Raw genomic sequence first — 18,036 nt, 5'->3', positions numbered from 1 at the left:
GGAGTAACACATGCATCCCTTCCTGGACAGTCCCTAGGGAAGCACAAAACCCTTTCAACTTCCACAGACCTAAAGAACCTAGCGTTATAAATCTGGAATTCCAGTCGGATTTTAAAAGAATATTTGCGATTTACAATATTTGACATGTCCTTAAATCACACTGAAATTGAAGAGGAAGTATAGTAAATTATGGAGTGGAATTTTCTACTGTTTGTATCTTTGTGTTCCTCAGTATAATGCATGCTTTAATTGTTCCATGAAGTATATTGCTGCACTCTCTCTGCTTAGTACAAATGGTTGATAATTAATTTTGAGTGCATTCCAGCTCAGAGAAAATTCCAAATTATATTATTCCTGCTCTGCTGGATCTCCTTAACTCCAGTTTCAGTTCTGGTGTTACTTTAAGGTTTATTCTTAATGTAAAAACTAAATACACACAGGTCTGGAATGCCTGAGTTATATTTTGTTTTTGCTTTCCTGGGAAAATCGCCGCACACTTTAATTTAGGGAGGCAAAAGTCAGTCAGGTGTTTCTATACTAAAACACCCAGTTCAGGAGGAATGCTATGTACCCAGGGCTCTTGGGGAATTCAACAAAAGTTATCTGTGTTTGGGCATTCCAGTATTTAATTTTCCCCAAGGACACAGCTCTATTTATAGTTTTTAAGTGAATGAAAAGAAATACCTGGAGCCAGACATGGCAGAACAGTCCATCTCTTCCAGTTAAGTAAATTTCAAGAAAGAAATATCAAATTAGTACTTTTCTTCTCACTCTGCGTCTAATTTAAAAGCCATTCAAATAAGAACTCCCCCTAACATAAGTGGGTTTGGGGGTCATGTCAGGAATGGCTCCACAGGACTTCTTGGCATTGATCTGGAGTAGAGTACATGTCTGCAAATATTAATCCTGTTTTAGATGGACTTGACCAACAGGAAAGATTCTTTTGTATATCGAAGTGGAGCTTTGTATATTTTGAAATCCTTCAAAACAGACAAAATTATCAATTTTAAATACAAAATATGCAACTTTCCCCCCAGCAGGTTTTGGTTTTCTTTCACAACCTCCAGACCTAGAGGCAAGGATGTCTATCCCTTTCCATACAGCTCTGAACAACAGATACACACAGAAAGTGAAATCAAGCATGGGGGTTATTACATGATTAAGCTATTGTCAGTGAATTCCTTCATCTGCTTTAGGGATGGAATGTATTTCCCTGTGAGTCGTCTCTGATTCTCTAAATCTTAAATACTTACCCGTTTTTTATACTTAGCCCATTGGAAACAGGTACAAGATTAATCAGACAGCTTTTCCATGTAACACAGAAACTGCATGGGTTTTTATGTGGTCTAAAAATAACTTGCATTTTCAGTCAGAAGACTGCACATATTTTCTGCTAAGTCACTGTACTTCTTTTTCTTGACAGAAATACGATTTCTGGTGCTGTGTTCCAGAAAGGTTAAGTATTATATTTAATATGAATGACCATATTAGCGAGAATAAGATTAACATGAAGTCATATTTCCACCATTCTGTGCAATGTGTAGAGGAAGAAATAGGCTGCATGAGATTTATGCAATTTATTTTCTCATGACCCTCAAGGGCTTTACCAAACCATCTTCTGAGGTAATACTATAATCAGTTAAATGTGATGATCTCCCCTACAAATGAATCTGTAGATCAAAAACCCAGCATCTGCAGAATTCTGCAGAAATTCAGTTCTGCAGAAATGAGAGGAATGGAGGGGATGCTAAACCTTGCAATGCTGCTTCTGCATAAAGAAACAGCATACTTTACAATATTTAGGAAGCAGCTAGTAAGTTCAAAGACAGATATTAGTAGTGTTGCTTGCACCTAGCTTAAATACCTTCCCCTTTCTCAAATACAGACGTCCAGTTCAGAGATTCTTTGGTTCTCCAATAACAGACCCAGAAAGAAATGCCTACCTAAAAAATAACTAGTTCATTTTCAGTCTGATTATTGATAAATCCAGCTAGAAGTAGTTGAGTCTTTTTTTCTCTTTATTTTCTTTTTTTTTTTAAATAATCAGAATGTATAATTTCACAGGATCCCTCTTTCTTCAATGAAAGATGTTAATTTAAGAAGAAAAATAAGAAAAAGTTTCAGTGTTCTTCATAGTGATACTGTTATGCATCCTTAAGTTATTGCTTCTTCTCTCTTAAAATGTTTGCATTCAGTGCAAGGTGCTTTTTAGTGTCCTGTTAATATGCAATGCAATAAGCTTATTTCTTTTGTAACTGGAGAACCTGATGGAGTAACTTTTTATTTCATTCCACCTTGAAAAAATGAAGCAAAGAATATTTGCTTAGAAAACTAGGGAGACTGCAATTATTGTGAGCAAATTACATGTTCTTTTCTTGTTAGCTCTTTTGCATAGAAATTACTTTAATGCTTGGAACTGTTTTAAAAGGTTTTAGTATACCAGTGCTAGTCATGGCTGGAGAAACAGTTCAACAGCTGGCCATATGCTTTGGCAGACTATATACTCTGCCTCTCAGTCATACAATTGCATGGCACTGGCAAGACTGTTTTCATTTGGGTGAATGTCATATATATATTTTTGCTATGTTTTTTTCATTTCTTATGGACATCTGCTGCAGAATTTTTACACTTTTGACTAATGATCTGACCTATTACCTGCGGGCAGTACTTAACATTTAGTGTTTGTATGCTTACCATTAATTGTAAGTCAAATAACCTATTATGTAAAAATTAGAAGAGTCACTAAGATATCCCAATAGAAAGGCAGTATTTAATTTTATTCCATCCTTGAAGAAGTATGGCAGCTGAAAGCTAAGAAAATTCAAAAATTTAATTTTTACTTCTGTGATAAATAGAAAACTAATATTGGGTAATTTTGAAGAAGACTAGGTTTTGAAATATGGCAGTTGTAAAGATGGTTTTATGAAAAGATGGATTTATATTTCATACAATTTAGATGATCACGAATAGAAATTTTATTATAATATTTGGTGATATGAATTGGCTGTAAAGATTTTTGACACTCTGAATACTTTAAGTGATGCTGGGTTTGATAATCCATAACCTTTGTCAAGTGCCTAAAGGATTTGGTGCTTGCCTTAGTTTTCTCCTTCAGTTCAGTTTCTTTAAAGATACCTTTTGCATTTTTATACCTTTTTGCATTTTTGCATTCTCTCCTTAACTGTTTGAATCTTTTATTTTCATAGAAACAGTTCTTTTCATTCTTCAGTTATGCTGTCCTTTCTGTCCTCCTCTGAATTTATAATTAAATAACTGGTTAAAAGGGTTCTCTCCCTTCAAGCTTGTGAAAATGAATGCATTCAAATCACACAAGAGCATTAAAAAGAGATGGGCACTTCTACATCTGTGTGAAGTTCACTGGGCCATCATACTGGTAGTATTGCTGGGGAAGGAAAATTATATTTTTCTTGTGCAAGGAATTTTGTAATAATTTCTTTTCGTCTTTGAAGGACTAGACTGATGAAGTATCTGCTCAGACAGTACTAGCCACCAATTGTCCCAAATAGCAAAAGCCAATGCCAGCTGGCTTGGAAAAAAGAATGATTTTTTACAATTAGCATATGAGAATAAAAATCATAAATAAAAGTTATCAAAATCAAGGAACTGGTCAAAAAAAATAATATAGGCCATTCCACATGTACTTGCAAAGCTGAATTGATGTTGTATTCTGGTATTTGTTTTACATACTATGCTAAAGTCTAAATTATGGGTGCATTATAATTTGCTAGAGCTAGTGTCACCTATACTAAAAAATTTTCTGAGGGCCTTCATTTATGTTATGCATAAAACATGTTTGTTTAGCAATGTTTTAGTTGCTTCATTCAACACTACATAGTCATGGGTCATATCAGGCTCTCATTGACTGAATTACACTATGAAAGTTGTGCAATCTTTTTTTTCACATTTGCGTAATTAGATTTTAATTTGTAGACTCAACAATTACCAATCTGTTTAGCTCTAATAAGAAGGGGAAAAATAAAAAAATAAATTTGCAGTGAAATGTCACATCATGTTACAACTAGCTCCAGTATTCCTAAAGTCACCAGGGGTGTTGAAAATTCCATTACACCGTCAGCTATCTCTGCCTCTGATAGTACTCATTAATTAACACTTTCTAATACCTTCATAGGGGCTGTGTATGTTACTAAGAACACACAGCTTAATTGTGTTACAAAAAAGCATAAACACATAAGTCTGTATGGATGCACAGTGAAATTTTGATAGGTTTTGCAGTTCTAGAAATCCCTTCTCAGCTTCTGCAACTTTGGAGGTTACTACAGACTAGATGCCTCTGTCAATCCCTTAAATGTCTTATTCAGCCCTTTTTGCCTTGCTCAAATTTAGCTCAATCTAAGCTCTTTTCCTCACTGTTTAACACATAAATACCATCCCAAAATGGGAATATAGAAACTAAGCTGCCTTTCTAAGAAATTCAAGAAAGAGCATATTTCACAGAAAATAAAGATATGGCACCTTCTTGCATAATAAGTATACAAAATGGGGCAGTAAGAACGCAAAGGAGTGCCAGCTTTTAACTCCAGGTGTTCAAAAGCCAGTGCCCTGTCCTCCCAGGACTGCATTGATAAGCTCAGAGAATCTTCCTTTCTGACTCCATCATACCTGTGTCCCTGGATACTCAAGAAGGCACATTAAACAGCAGTAGTAGGAGAAGCTTTTCCCCATTAGCCACACTTCACCTGGGAGAAGCAAGACAGGATTTCAAATCACAATTCTTTCAGGCTTGGATGAGTGTTGTGATTATTTTACAAAGTAGGGAAGGTTACACCACCATGCCTTCCTCTAAAAGACAGCATTGATCTCTTCGCTGTTTCCAAGAAAGGTGCATTCACCATTCTCTGTAAGAAGAGTAGTGATTTCCACAGACAAGGTTATTGACTTCAGTCTGGGCTATGTGCTACAGTCTTTTATTAAACCTAACCCTTTTGATTTGTTTTTCTACCCAGTTTCACTCTTGTCAAGTGTTCCAGGACCTGTCAGAGAGTTGACAGAAATCTGGAATGCAGTAGGAATTACCTGCAAGGTCCTGAGCTTTATGTGAAAGGAAAAATGTACATGCCTGTCAAGAAATCTCCCATGCGATTTCAAAAATAGAGCGAAGTGAGAATAACACATATGTTTGGAGGAGAATTAGAGTGAGTGAGCACCTCAGATCTTTATGCAGAGGTAGGCAAAATCTCCAGTCCTTCCTATATGCTATCATTATTCACTGACCTCTTCCCTAATTACAGTAATTTCACAATTATAAGCCACACCATTTTGACTAAAATTTTGGTCCGAACCTGGAAGTGCAGTTTATAATCAGGTGCGGCTTCTATATGGACAAAGAATGAAAAGTTGCTGTTTTAGTTTGGAGGACAGGTGTCTGCTGAGAAAGGCAGGAGCTTCTCTTTGAAATGGAGAATGTAAACCCTCTCCCTCCAAATTATTATAATTTTGAAATCAAGGGACTTTCAGGCAAAGATATGGGAATTAGGAATAACAGTTATTTTCTAGGGAAATTAAAATAGAAATACAGTACTACAAAGAAACAAACTCCAAACCCTGACAGAGTCAGAGTACAACCTGACACCCCGTCAGGCAGGGTGTTGGTAGCAGTCCCATTAAATGGTGGCTGCATCCTCCTGCAGTGACAGATGTGATTCAGTTGAAGCAGTGCTCTTGTAGAAGGTGCAGTTTCCCTCTGGAGGTCCAGTGGTGATGTGGATAAATCCAGTTTCCCTCTGGAGTCCAGCGGAGAAAGGGGCTCCCTTAGTGTCCCAAAACCTCTGTTTTTATTTTGGTAGGAAATGTTGGGCTCTTGCCCCTGGCTGGAGCAACTTCCAATGGGATGAAGTAATTTTATCAGTTCCACAGTGGGACTCAATGGGCCATTAGCAGAAAATTACTCTCTGGAGGAAGGATGGGTTGTGAAAAGATAAAGAACAATGCCCCACCTGGTTTCAGTGGATGGCCCATTAGCAGAATATCTCCCGTGGAGATAAGGATCACTGCCCCCACCCTCAACAGATGGTGATAGAATAGATACCTTTTATCACACTCTATATTGTAACCCAAGATAGTTGCTGACCCCCCAGACTTGCGGTTTATAATCAGGTGCAGCTTGTAATTAAATTACTGTATATTCTTTTTGACTGATTTTCTCGCCTGCATCTATGCTCAGGCTGATCAAAGACCCAGCAATGATAAGCAATGAAAGAAAAGACAACAAAATGAACTAAATTAGTGCTGCATGATCCTGTAGAAGACAGGGAGATTGTGGAGCAAGACCACTGATACTTTCTCAGCCAGGAGAAATGAGAGTTCTGATGAAGCAAACTGTATCGGGGAAGTAGGTCATGAATTTCTTCTGAGGAAGCACGTTCACCCTGTATGATAGACTGGTAGCTCCTACACACTGTGTCCTGAAAAATTACTCATCCTTATTTTATATCTTCCTACCACTAGGGAAAAGCTTTGAGATATAAAAATACTGCACTGTGAGTGAAGTTCAGAGTTGAGGGAATTAGCTCATTTACAACCAGATTTGGCTGCTCTCTTTCCTGAAAGACAGGTCAAGCATCAAGAAACTCCACTATAATTTTCTTCTTTTCTACACCTTTTATGTCAAGAACTGTACTCACAGCAAAACACTGCAGCACTTGCACCTAATCCTTCCAGTCTCAAGTGCAGTCAGTTTTCTTACAAAGTAGTTCAATAGTACTTTTTGTTTTTTATGGAACTGAAACCAAGACCTGTCTCAAGCTTCTGAAACTCATCTAGTCCCCCCAGGGTGCTTCTTCAGTGCCTCCAGGGAAAAAGGGAAGAGAGAAATTAGGGCATGGTTCTGTGAAGCAACACTCTGCAATATTTCTCAAGCCAAGGAACACAAATATATATCCGAGCAGGTGGAAAAACAATTCTCAGTACAGAAATGTCTTTATTATGCCTTCAGTTTCCTATTCACTTCAGCAACTTCAATTAAAATTTGTATTTCTTGTGTTTTCTACAGTCAGTTGAAGTCCTAAAATTAATTCAATTTATTCACAGCTTCAACCTATTGAGAAAAAGCAAATGAAAATGTTTGATACTACTCTATGGTATCATTTTTCCCTTAAAAACTAAAAAGGACAAAAAGTGTAAAATAACAGTTCCATCACTGCTGATACATAAATACTCATCCTTTGCATATGAAAATAGAAATACTCAAAATAAAATGTTTATTTTGCAAGCTATCATTAGCCTCATTCTATGGATAGGCAATCTGAGTCAGTGGCAAAAGTATTAGGAACTTACAAGTGTCCATAGTGAGATGTAGTAAAGATGGAAAGAAGATTTAAGAGATCTGCAGCAGCTCTAATGTTCCATCTGATAAGCTGCGCTGCCCTACAACTCTAGGCAGAGAAGAAAAATGCTGCTCTAAAACACACTTTGATGTGTTCATGCCAGAAATCACAGATTATGACATTTCTGGTTTTTTTCATATGTTTAATTTCTAATGGTAGTATTTTTGAGAGACAATACCAATGCAACACAACATTTTTCCTTTGATGGGCAACAAAAGACATCAAATGTATTTATTTATTTGGAGGACATTCTCCGTTTGTTTCTATTATGAAACTGTACCTCATTGCAGCTGGAAGTACAATAAAAAGGAGTAGAGCAGTTATTTTCAGGACATCTCCTGGGTGCCAGCTACTCTGGAGCTCCAGATTCCTAAAACTTGGCTTAGTTTAAGCATAGTATTACAGTTTTCTTCACCTTGGTTTCAGTTACCAGTAAAACAGTTTGGAGTTTGCCCTAACAAGAAATTAACATTGAGGTAAATTGAGATAGACACACTTTTTTGGTTTTAGTTCTCATGATTCACTATAGTCTAGCCATTAGCATTTTTTGCTTCGAATTTGAAAGGAGTTGGCTATTGTTCCCTTAAGTAATAAAAAAAAATTTAAATAGGACATTCTTTTCTGTTTGTTTTTTGGTAGTAAATTCTTGGTTTCAAGACCTGATAGGCAGGCACCCAACCAATCCTGTTATTTTAATCTTGGGGGTTTTTTTCCCCAAAAATAGCTCTGGCTGTAGCTGCACATTTTATACCACTTAAGTGATTTCTCTAGGATACTGTGCAGAACAGAGTTATCAGATACTTGCAAGAAACCAGAAAGGGTTATAGTTGTACTAAATTTCTTAGGATGGGATGTTAAATAAAAGGCCCTTAAAAACTGGTATCCAGACAATTTGTTTCACATTTTCAAGATGTGGCTTACTGTATATTTGATTATATCAGTTAAGCCCACATTTCAATGGAGCATTTCTTATAGTTATGCTGAAAGTGATTCTGTCTCCATACCTACAAATATAGCAACTGAAAAAAATCAATGGAGTGTGATTGCAGTAAGTAATTTTTAGAAAAAATATTTGGATTAAATCTGAAGTCTTTTAGGCCTGGTCCTAAACATAAATTTTATTTATGGGGTTTTTTTTATTTATAAATCAATATTTCACTTTTTTTCTCTATGTGTCTCTTTTGTCTATAGAAGTCTGATCCACTACTGAGCAACATACGTTTTATCAGTGAACATCCCAGTGAAAACGTATTTGTTTGAGAAAAAATGGGTATTTAACTAAAATATATGGCTTTAAAGAAGAAAAAAAGGTTTTATTTCATAAGAAATATTTTAATACCAAAGGGAGGAAGCCTAGAAGTAAGGGCTGAGGAAGCAGGGAGTTAGCTCTCTAACCCCAGGATAAACAGAAGGCAATGAATAGTAAGAGACCGTAGGGGAGAGGAATCCAGAGGACTTTGTAGCCCATGTTAGTCATGCAAACTGTGGAAAGGTAATCTTCATGTTTCTGTTGCAGTTAATATCCAGTTGCTTATACAGTGCTATGAGATTACTTGCACAGAAAGGAGCTGCAGTAGCAGGACCTTTGATGTGTGACTGTTACCGCATCATTAATGCCCTGAAGCCTGATGAGTAGGGTTTACACCTGGTGACCACAGACTTGTCCTTCTCCCAGTTCAGGGGAGGTTTTGAAACAGAGATTTTGTGCCATGGATGTGCTTTGCTACACCAGATTTCTGTGCAAGGCCACCTGCTGAAGCATGGCATGATCCAGACTGTAATCCACAGCTCTCCTGGGAATGGTAGGAGGACACCTCTGGCATATCAGTCAGACCAGCCTTTCCCAACCCCTGACAACAGATGAAATTTATACCCCATGGTGTTTTAAAAGTACTTAAATCCCTCCAATTTTCAGCCCACAGTGTGAAGCACTGAGCACCTCTTCAATAAAGTGAGATACTCATTCTCCTAGTGGAGCTGTTCTACTTTGAATAAGTGATCTTAGTGTAGCCTTATATTAATTTAGCAGGCTGAAATGTGAGTCACTCAGGACCTCATCACAAGGGGTCAAGTCTTCTTTCAGTAGTGAGCAGTTTCTGTTAGAAGGACAGAGCTGAGAATTAGGAAAAAACAGTTTCCACTCCATGGTTATGACTAACCATTGCATATCTGTCCCAGCGCTGAGCCCCAGCCCAGGCTTAATTCCCTGCACTTAATTCTTCTGTCACATGGGGACAGTAATACTTTCCAATTCCTCATGGATCTTGCAAAACCAAATTGTTTAAGGAGTGCTTAGTCCTGTACACAAGGAAGTATATTAAGTTAAAAAATTAACCGGAGTTAGATTTAATTCCTTCAAAGATGATTTCATGGCAATCCGGGACTGCACAAAGAGGCAGAGAGGACATAGGTGTGCACTTCAGTGTCACATGTCATCACAAAGACCAAGAAATGGACTGATTCCAATTAGCCTAGCAAAAGATCATTGGATCAGATCTCTATTGGCACCACCAAAATATCCTAGCTGGAATATTACCACCAAATATCTTAGCTGGAATTAAGTATGTCTAAAATTTCAGCTTGTTCTGGTTTAATATAATGTATGGCATCAGAATTCATGAATATTTCAGTGATGATGTCTGAACTTATCATGTGACATGCCATGTGAATCCCTCATATCTCAAGATCAATTCTAAATCTTCTTTGTGTCCTCCTTTTGGTCATTATTGTGACTGTGCCCATAATTTTAATATCTTTCCACACCAAGAATATTACAATGAAAAATATTTCCCATCTTATAGACAGTAGTTTTTAAACCTTCATTTAATAGTGATTTCAGCCTTAGGCTCAACAAAGGATCTCTGATGGAAATCACAATGGGTGGGGCTCTGAGTGACTTTGTTGGAAGGTGTTCCTGTCCTAGGCTGGAAGTAGATGATCTTTGAGGTCCCTCCAAACCCAGCTCATTCTATGGTTCTATGATTCTGTGATTCTGTGGAAACTAACAAGGCTCCTGCTGAGGTTGCTCTGTGTTAATTCTGTAAAGTTTTATTAGACACAAATGGTTGCTGAGGGTTTTATACGTTTGTCAGCCTGGTCGTTTTATACAGTTCAATCACCTTCAATCTACTGAGTCCTTAATTTGTTGTTTTACTATTAAAGGAAAATGACTCATCAGGTGGGAGATTTTGGTTCACGAGTCTGCATATAAAACTGTCTCTTGATACTGAACACAGCATAAACATTACTGTTCCCTTTAAAAATAATTCCCTATAGTAATCAGCAAAATGCTGCAGTGTTGTTATCACAAATTGAAGTTTTAGGTTCTTGATGTAGAGTACTATTATATATTTCAAAAGGATCTGAAATAATGGTAATTCTTATTTACAGACTAAGTATGAAACAACATGAAGATTGTGAGAAATTATATTTACTCTCAATCCTGTTGCTTCATAATTCTTTATTTTTCTAAGAAGAAATCTGCATTTACTTGAATGTATAGGGAAAGGGAGGTGGGGCAAATATTTCCAGAGGCTGCTGCAAGCTTCTGACACAGATGCAGTTCAGACACTGAAGCTCCTGAAGGAAAAGTGCAATTCAGAGCTTCTCACTGAGGCCTCTAAGGTTTGAGTGGCTTTGTGGTACCCTGATAGCTTACAAATAGATATGAATTTAACCATAATGACACCAAAAGGGTGAAGGGAAGGAGGTACTTCCAAGGCTTATCTCTAACGTGGGAAGATGTAGTTTGCACAGCCTGTGCCTGCAAATGCAGCCTTAGAAACAAATAGTGGATTAAAAGTCCAGCAAATACATACAGTCTGTTTATACCCCTTAGAGTTTTTTTTTAGATTTACCAGTGCCACTGCTAATGGAAAACATGCAGTGCACCTAGAGGAAGGTGCATTTGGGTAAAGAACTGTTCCCCAGGAGCCTGGTGTGTTTATGTGGCGTAACCCAGCGTTTGAGCATTAGTTTCTCAGTAGAAAACAGCTGCACTTACTCAGCATGCCTCCTGCTCCCAGCCTGGGATGTGATACCACAGTCCCTCAGAAAACCAGTGTTAGTCACTTTTGCACTCTGCAGTAAAAGGAAGAGTTTTGTTTCAATGCCTCCATTAAAAGGCCAGTAAAACTGGGCTGTAGGTTGAGGCTAATCTGAAGTTACCAAAAAGCACAGGAGTGACTCCATGAAGAGTTTTCTACCTCATAGCATTTTCTACCAGAATATTCTTCAAATGACTACACTGAGTCAGGTATTAATACCAGAACCTCAGGTAACCTCGGTTAGGGCGCTAACAGGAACACAGCTGCAGTGCAGTGCCTGGGATGGCCCTGCTCTAAATGATGCACATGCTTAGCATTGTATTTAGGATTTTCTGGATCATGTCAAAGTTCATTCATATTGTGTTTTGCTCAAGTAGTCAGGAGGATAATTCCTAATACAAGATTATTTACATCATGTCTTCTGCAATGACAGATGAGAAGTATTAAAAAAGTCTTGTCTTTTCATTTTAAAGTAAAACCAGTCATTATTTAACTATAGTTAAATGGAGAGAGAACAGCATATACTGTACCAGAGAAGCAGAAAAGTACACAGAATAGTTCCAAAACAAATTTAGTTGATTAAATGCAGTACATTAAAATCAGGCATAATAATGTTGACATTTTAGTATTGTTAATGAAGGGCTCAGCTATTGATCTTTGCTTGGGCAGCTGTCTATTGAATCCACTGGACTTACATTCAGAAAAAGTGTAGCCTAATGAATTCTAAGTAATAATTTCTATACAAGGTAAAAGCTCCTCTGAGAGCAATTTATGACGTTTCTACGTCAACCTGAATGTGAAGAGGCTTTCCAATTCAGCATGATATAAGTTATTAACCTCACTTGAATGAAGAAGGAAAATAATACTATATTTTGTTTAACCTCTGCAGCTTCAGAACTCCAAAATTACTATGGGCTCTGTGAATAGATCAGAACAGTAAAAGCTTCAAAATTTTCCCCAGCTATCTCATTATGTGAAGCAACATAGCCCTCTCTGAGGGGAGCTACTAGCTAGAATGATCACAAATCAAAAGTAATTCAGGTTCTAGAAATAGTGGATAATTTTATTTCATTTAATTAATTATTATATAATTCTGGTTGCTGAACACATTCATTCAGTTCTCCTGACTCCTTGATGTGTACCCTGAATGGAGCTATGGTGGGATCTGAATAGGCAGCCTGGCAAACTCAACTTTCCCTTAAAGCCTCTCTATTGGAGAAGCTTCTTGAAGGACTCAGATGCTTTGACTTGTCAGAAACTGGATCCTGGGCTATATGAACTATCACAATTCCTACATTCCTTTGTTTCTCCTGAGCAGTGGGCACAGAGTTGGTGCTGTCCACTAGTTCTTTTTCAGTGCTTCTCTGTGGAGGGTGCCATCAGAGCCAGCATGGTAGTTCATGAGTTCTCCCAAGTCTGCTCTGGGCAAAAATCAGCCAAGTTATTTTACACAACATCAGGTATTGTCTGAGCTAACTGGTTTTCCCTGAAAGGATTAGGAAGTGTTTGTGCACTGCTCTGATGTCTGCTCTGGGGCTGCAGCATCTGGCATGGTGAGCCACTGGAGTACTGTGTGCCAACACAGCTGGGTTCAGCAGTGTCCTGCTGCTTTGTGCTGTTATAATCAGTGAAGCTGATCATCAGTTATTGATTTTTCAGGGGGTTCTTCCTCTGGACGAGTTCAAAACAGCTTCTCATTATGACGAGGGGTTTAAAAATAATGAATATTTAGATATTATTTACAAACATGCTCATTTACATTTTTAGGGCACTACTATATTTGCATTAGCATTCCTTTACTAAGAGATCTTTCTGATTCAAATCAAGATTCTGATACTGTTGGTTCCTCCAACTGTGAAGTATTCCTCATTAATGCAAGATCTTTGCTGAATATATTTAAAACGAGGAAAGAATTTTTTAAAATAAAATTTTAAATTAAGTAAGAATCCTCACTGACTTCTGTGGACCAAGTATTTAATGCAGAATTGATCTGATGATCACAAATTTGAAAAAAATTGTCAAATGCTAGGAGTAATTTTCTATAACACTACTGTCTATGAAATTGTAGAACATTATAATCATATTTTTACAAAATTTTTACAGACAGTAAACTACAGAAATAAATTGCTTTTAAAACAGTATCTTTAGAGCACCACAAACAGTATTTTAATCCTCATTTTTTAAAAGGGAATGTCTCCTGTGCGAGTCAAAAATGATTGGGTTTGATCAATTTCTACTCAGTATTTGCTCCTTCCTTGTCCCACTCTTCATTCAGCTACTGGGGCAAAGACAAGAAGAATAGAAGACAGAAAAGCAGCTTGTGGTTCTGCAACACTGATCCTTGCTGGTATAAGCCACAATTTCAATTTGCTTTTGCATGAGAGGATAGTCTCAACCTGTGACTAATGGAACTCAATAATACATGAGTCAATACCATGCTAAGTCTGTAGGGTATTTTTTAATTCTTTCTTTTGAATGCCTTTGTATTTTTACTACTAGTTAGTACTATGAGAGACAATACATCTAGGTGAAATTTTGTAAGTCATCATAGCAAAATACAGCTCAGTATGGTACCCTTAACAGTAATTCCTGCCACATAGTATCTGTTATCCTTCCTAGTAATTTCAAAGTCATTGCACTACTACCAGATTTACTTTTAGGAAATTCAGATCCTGAGGATGCTTTTTGCATAATGAAGAAGAAAAATTTAATCCCTACTTCTCTGTAAATACATAGGGCCTATTGGGAGAGAAGTATGGGAATATCCGAATTCCGGGCGAAGTTGAATCAGCAGAATTTGAAATGATCCTGGATGCTGCTGTAGAGGCCAAGCTAGAGACAAGGATTTTAGAAGAGTGGTACTGCAGGGATGAGAACGCGGTGCCACCAGCATATTACCTCAGACCAAAATCAGAAATGCTGAAGAACTACCAGAACACGGTAAGTCATAGTCACCTGCCCACAAAAGATTTCTCTATCCGTTACAGTGGCAGGCAGTCCCCAAGGCCAGGCACTTGCCATTGTCTTTAAATTAGGGTCTACAGCCCTGTCCACACCAGAACAACTGCTGCTGTGGTGCTCCTTGCCTGTACACGGTGCAGGAACACCTGCAAACACCAAGGAGGACGTCTCCTGCACTGAGGCACTCTCTGATTGCTAGAGCAAGTGAACTTGGGCCATCTGTGACCTGTAAGGGCTGGTGGGACAGTTGTACAGATTTCCCTTCACATGTTGTAACATGGAGAACTCAGGCTCTTCTGCTTTGTACTGTGCATTTGGTAGATTTCAATGAACAGGACTTGCAGAGGAAATACACATTTTCCGTTCTATCCACATAGAAGAAAACTCTTAGCAGTCAAACAAGTGCTTAGCACTGTCCTGAGTCAGATATCATAGTTTTAACTTATTAACTGTATTCTAACATAAGATTGTTTTTTTTTAACACTATTAATTATCATTTTTAAAGCAGGCATTTGTCTTTAACTGATGATGATAAAAACGGTATCTATTTCTCAGGGCTCAGTTCTACCCTCCAACACATCCAATATATACCTAAGGACATATTTTAGTGTACAAAAAATGAAGTCTTTAAAGAGTTTCCACTTCATTTTGAGTGCATATTATATTATGCATATTATATATATTATATTATTTGTACTTTTCCTGAAGCTACTGACTAACACGGGACTAAGTAAAAAGCTGTTCATGTTAAATGACTTAATGTTCATAACTTAAAATAGCTTTAAAAATATGTTCATAACTTAAAGCTGTAACGTAGATGTAACTTATCATAAAGACGTAACACAGAGTTACATCTCATAAACTTATAGAAAGTAATAAAATATACTCAGCTCTGTCAAGAAAGAGTTGCTAAGGAATTTATCCTGAAGATTCCACACTCCAAGAAAACTGGAGACCCCTGAAATATTTCACCAGCAGTAAATAAAACCTAGCTGCTTCAGAGAAAGCACCAGCATGGCATTTGCAAGATACCATCTGAAAGGATTAGTGAATTTACATTAGAGTTCCTCTCTGATGACAGTTAAGATTAGTGTTACTATAGCAATGAATGAATGAACATAATGTCACATATAATCCTGTATTTTTAAAATATGGTAGCTAATATAAGACACGTAATTACAGGTACCAGGAACCTAATTTTCAGTTTTGAGATGCAAGTTTAAATTATTATCATTATTACATCTCATTAAAGGAGTGATAATTTTAGCAGTATTGCTACTGCTTTATTATCATTATTTCAGGCTTGGCTTTCAAAACCCTCTTTCTGTAAAGGTGTTATTTGCCTTATTCTTGAAAAAATATTGCATTAGCTGCCTACACTAGGGATTTAGAAAATACTCCAAGGAGCTAACTCTTAAAATTATAAGATGGAATACAATATGATCATCTGTAGTATAGAAAGTTAAACTTTTATTTTTTTTTTGTTAGTGTATGTGTTTCTCTATTACCATGTTATTTTTGGCCTTGAATATTAGACTTCTATTTCTGATGTTCTATATGTATGTATTACACCTACTTTTTAACTATGGATATTTTTAAAAGATGGAATCTTCTTCAAATTCTATGAATGAGAACAAATGGCAAGATATATCAGAAGAGATTAAGAAGATTTTTAAGACTGCCGTGAAATTGCTGTATGAGAAAGGAAAAATGAAACACAGCCAAGCAAAGAGATATCTTTCCTCTGGTAAAGTTCACACTAACAATTTTTATGTATCCATTTATTGTCTTTTCTACCAACCTTTTCCACAAACATGAAAATATATTTCTGTTGGCATTTCTCATATAATTAAAGGGGGGAAAAAAAGTTTTGTTGTGCTTGCTTGAGACTAAAACCCACACAAGAGAACCCTGTGTTTGTTTTTTTCTGTTTTTTTACAAGGAACAAATGTTGTCAAATCTGCCTGTTGGGGGTAGGGCATGTTTTTGAACTGTTTATAAAGAAAAGTTGACAGAGACTTTTGTGTTCTCTTTTCATCCCCAGCTATTGAAGATGAACTTGATTTTGCCTTGGGTAAACAAACACCAGCTTTCCTGAAGAAGTGTGTTTGCTACATCCGGAAAATTGCCAACATTGAGCGTTTCGTTAAAATTCCAGAGATGGGAAAATACATGGATGTGGTACATAAAGCTGGAAAGTTTCTACGAGATCCTGAAGCCCATGAGAAACTGATCAAGCTCAGGGATGAATTCATTCCTACCATTGTCGCATCCTCCAATCTGAGAGTGTACACATCCGTCACCCACTGTGACATGAAACTGGGTTACTCCCAAGAAGTGGAGAGCCATTACATTGAAGGACTTGGTAAACAGTTCTATGAAGACATGATTGATATAATCCAAGCTACAGTGCAGCAGAATTTTGACACGGAGACAGACATGCTGTACGATGAAGTTCTTCAACACTCATCGCTATGTAAAACGTACTCCACCTTTTATGAGTATAGATGTGAGGCATTAAACATCGTTCACAAATATGTTCTACCTAGAAAACTAGGACACATTAACCCTCTTATCATATATGGAGGACCATGCACAGGGAAGACTCTTTTGTTAGCTGAAGCAGCAAAGAAGGTAAGTAAGTACCTTACATACTGAGGTTATGTTGAGAACATTACCATGTGTAAAGTCTAACTTAGTTGAATTCTTTCTTTTCTCAACAGATCTATCAGCCCTCGACATATCAAATAAAAATAATAACATGTATATTTGGGATATTATTGTACACATATGCATAAAAATATTACCTTCCAATAATAACATATCTGTGTCGTGCTTAGCCAAAACAAATATAGTTTATCAAAACTCTTAGCAGTCTAACAGGAATCAATATGTTTTGAATTAACAATGTATATTTTAGAGTGATCTCTTTCCTTTTCATTCCTGTGAGGCCCTATGAATCCACAACCATCTAAACATCTTATTCTGTCTTTAAGATATTTAGTCTTAAACACACATGCAGTATGTCTTTCCAAGTCACACCATCTCATGTTCTCATTAGAAATTATTCCCAAATTATTCTAAAACACTGGCTACAAATATATATGTAATAAGTTGCAAAAATACCAAAAATACTTACTTACCTGGTGTATGCTGTTTAAGTCATTGAGCTGAGTACTACAGGGAAATGAATGAAACATTTGTACAGGGCAGGACAAGATGCAGAAAAAGACCAAGCTGGCATCACCAGACCTAATTCTGCAGGTGACAGTCACAACTTTGAGTTCCCAGCAGAATGGTCAGAGAATTTAGCATGGGGAGCTGGGAAACAGCCATATCAGCCAGAAGGAAATGAAGAAGGAAATGAAGAAGGGAACAATACTGTTTAAGATCCCTGTATCTACTTACTGTGGACTCACATTAGCTGAATATGAAATTGGGATTTGCAGCTCAAGATCTCGTTTCATATCTGAGTAATGAGTCAGCCTAGAGATTCTGCTTTTCTTTTAAAATATTGTAATAACACAAAGTGAGGTGAAGAGATGTAGAACTGAGTGTGTTAGCCTGCACAGACTGGGAAGATTTAAAGAGCTTACATTCTTCGCTAGCTTGGAGTGCTCTAACCAAAAAAACTTCAATAGATAGATACGTTTTCTTTTTTGTGG

General features: G+C 37.0%; 1 protein-coding gene across 1 annotated transcript in view; it reads left to right on the top strand.

Moving 5' to 3' along the window:
• The window catches only part of NWD2 (NACHT and WD repeat domain containing 2), a 53,491-nt gene that overhangs the window by 29,316 nt on the left and 6,139 nt on the right, over nt 1-18,036 (top strand). Inside the window, exons 4-6 of the mRNA XM_033060165.1 lie at nt 14,147-14,350; nt 15,974-16,118; nt 16,416-17,005. Coding sequence (XP_032916056.1) covers nt 14,147-14,350; nt 15,974-16,118; nt 16,416-17,005 — 939 coding nt within the window. The remainder of the gene's footprint in view (nt 1-14,146; nt 14,351-15,973; nt 16,119-16,415; nt 17,006-18,036) is intronic.

This window comes from Catharus ustulatus, chromosome 5, assembly GCF_009819885.2.
Source record: "Catharus ustulatus isolate bCatUst1 chromosome 5, bCatUst1.pri.v2, whole genome shotgun sequence".
Classification (NCBI taxonomy): domain Eukaryota; kingdom Metazoa; phylum Chordata; class Aves; order Passeriformes; family Turdidae; genus Catharus; species Catharus ustulatus.
This window is presented reverse-complemented; position numbering and strand designations above follow the sequence as displayed.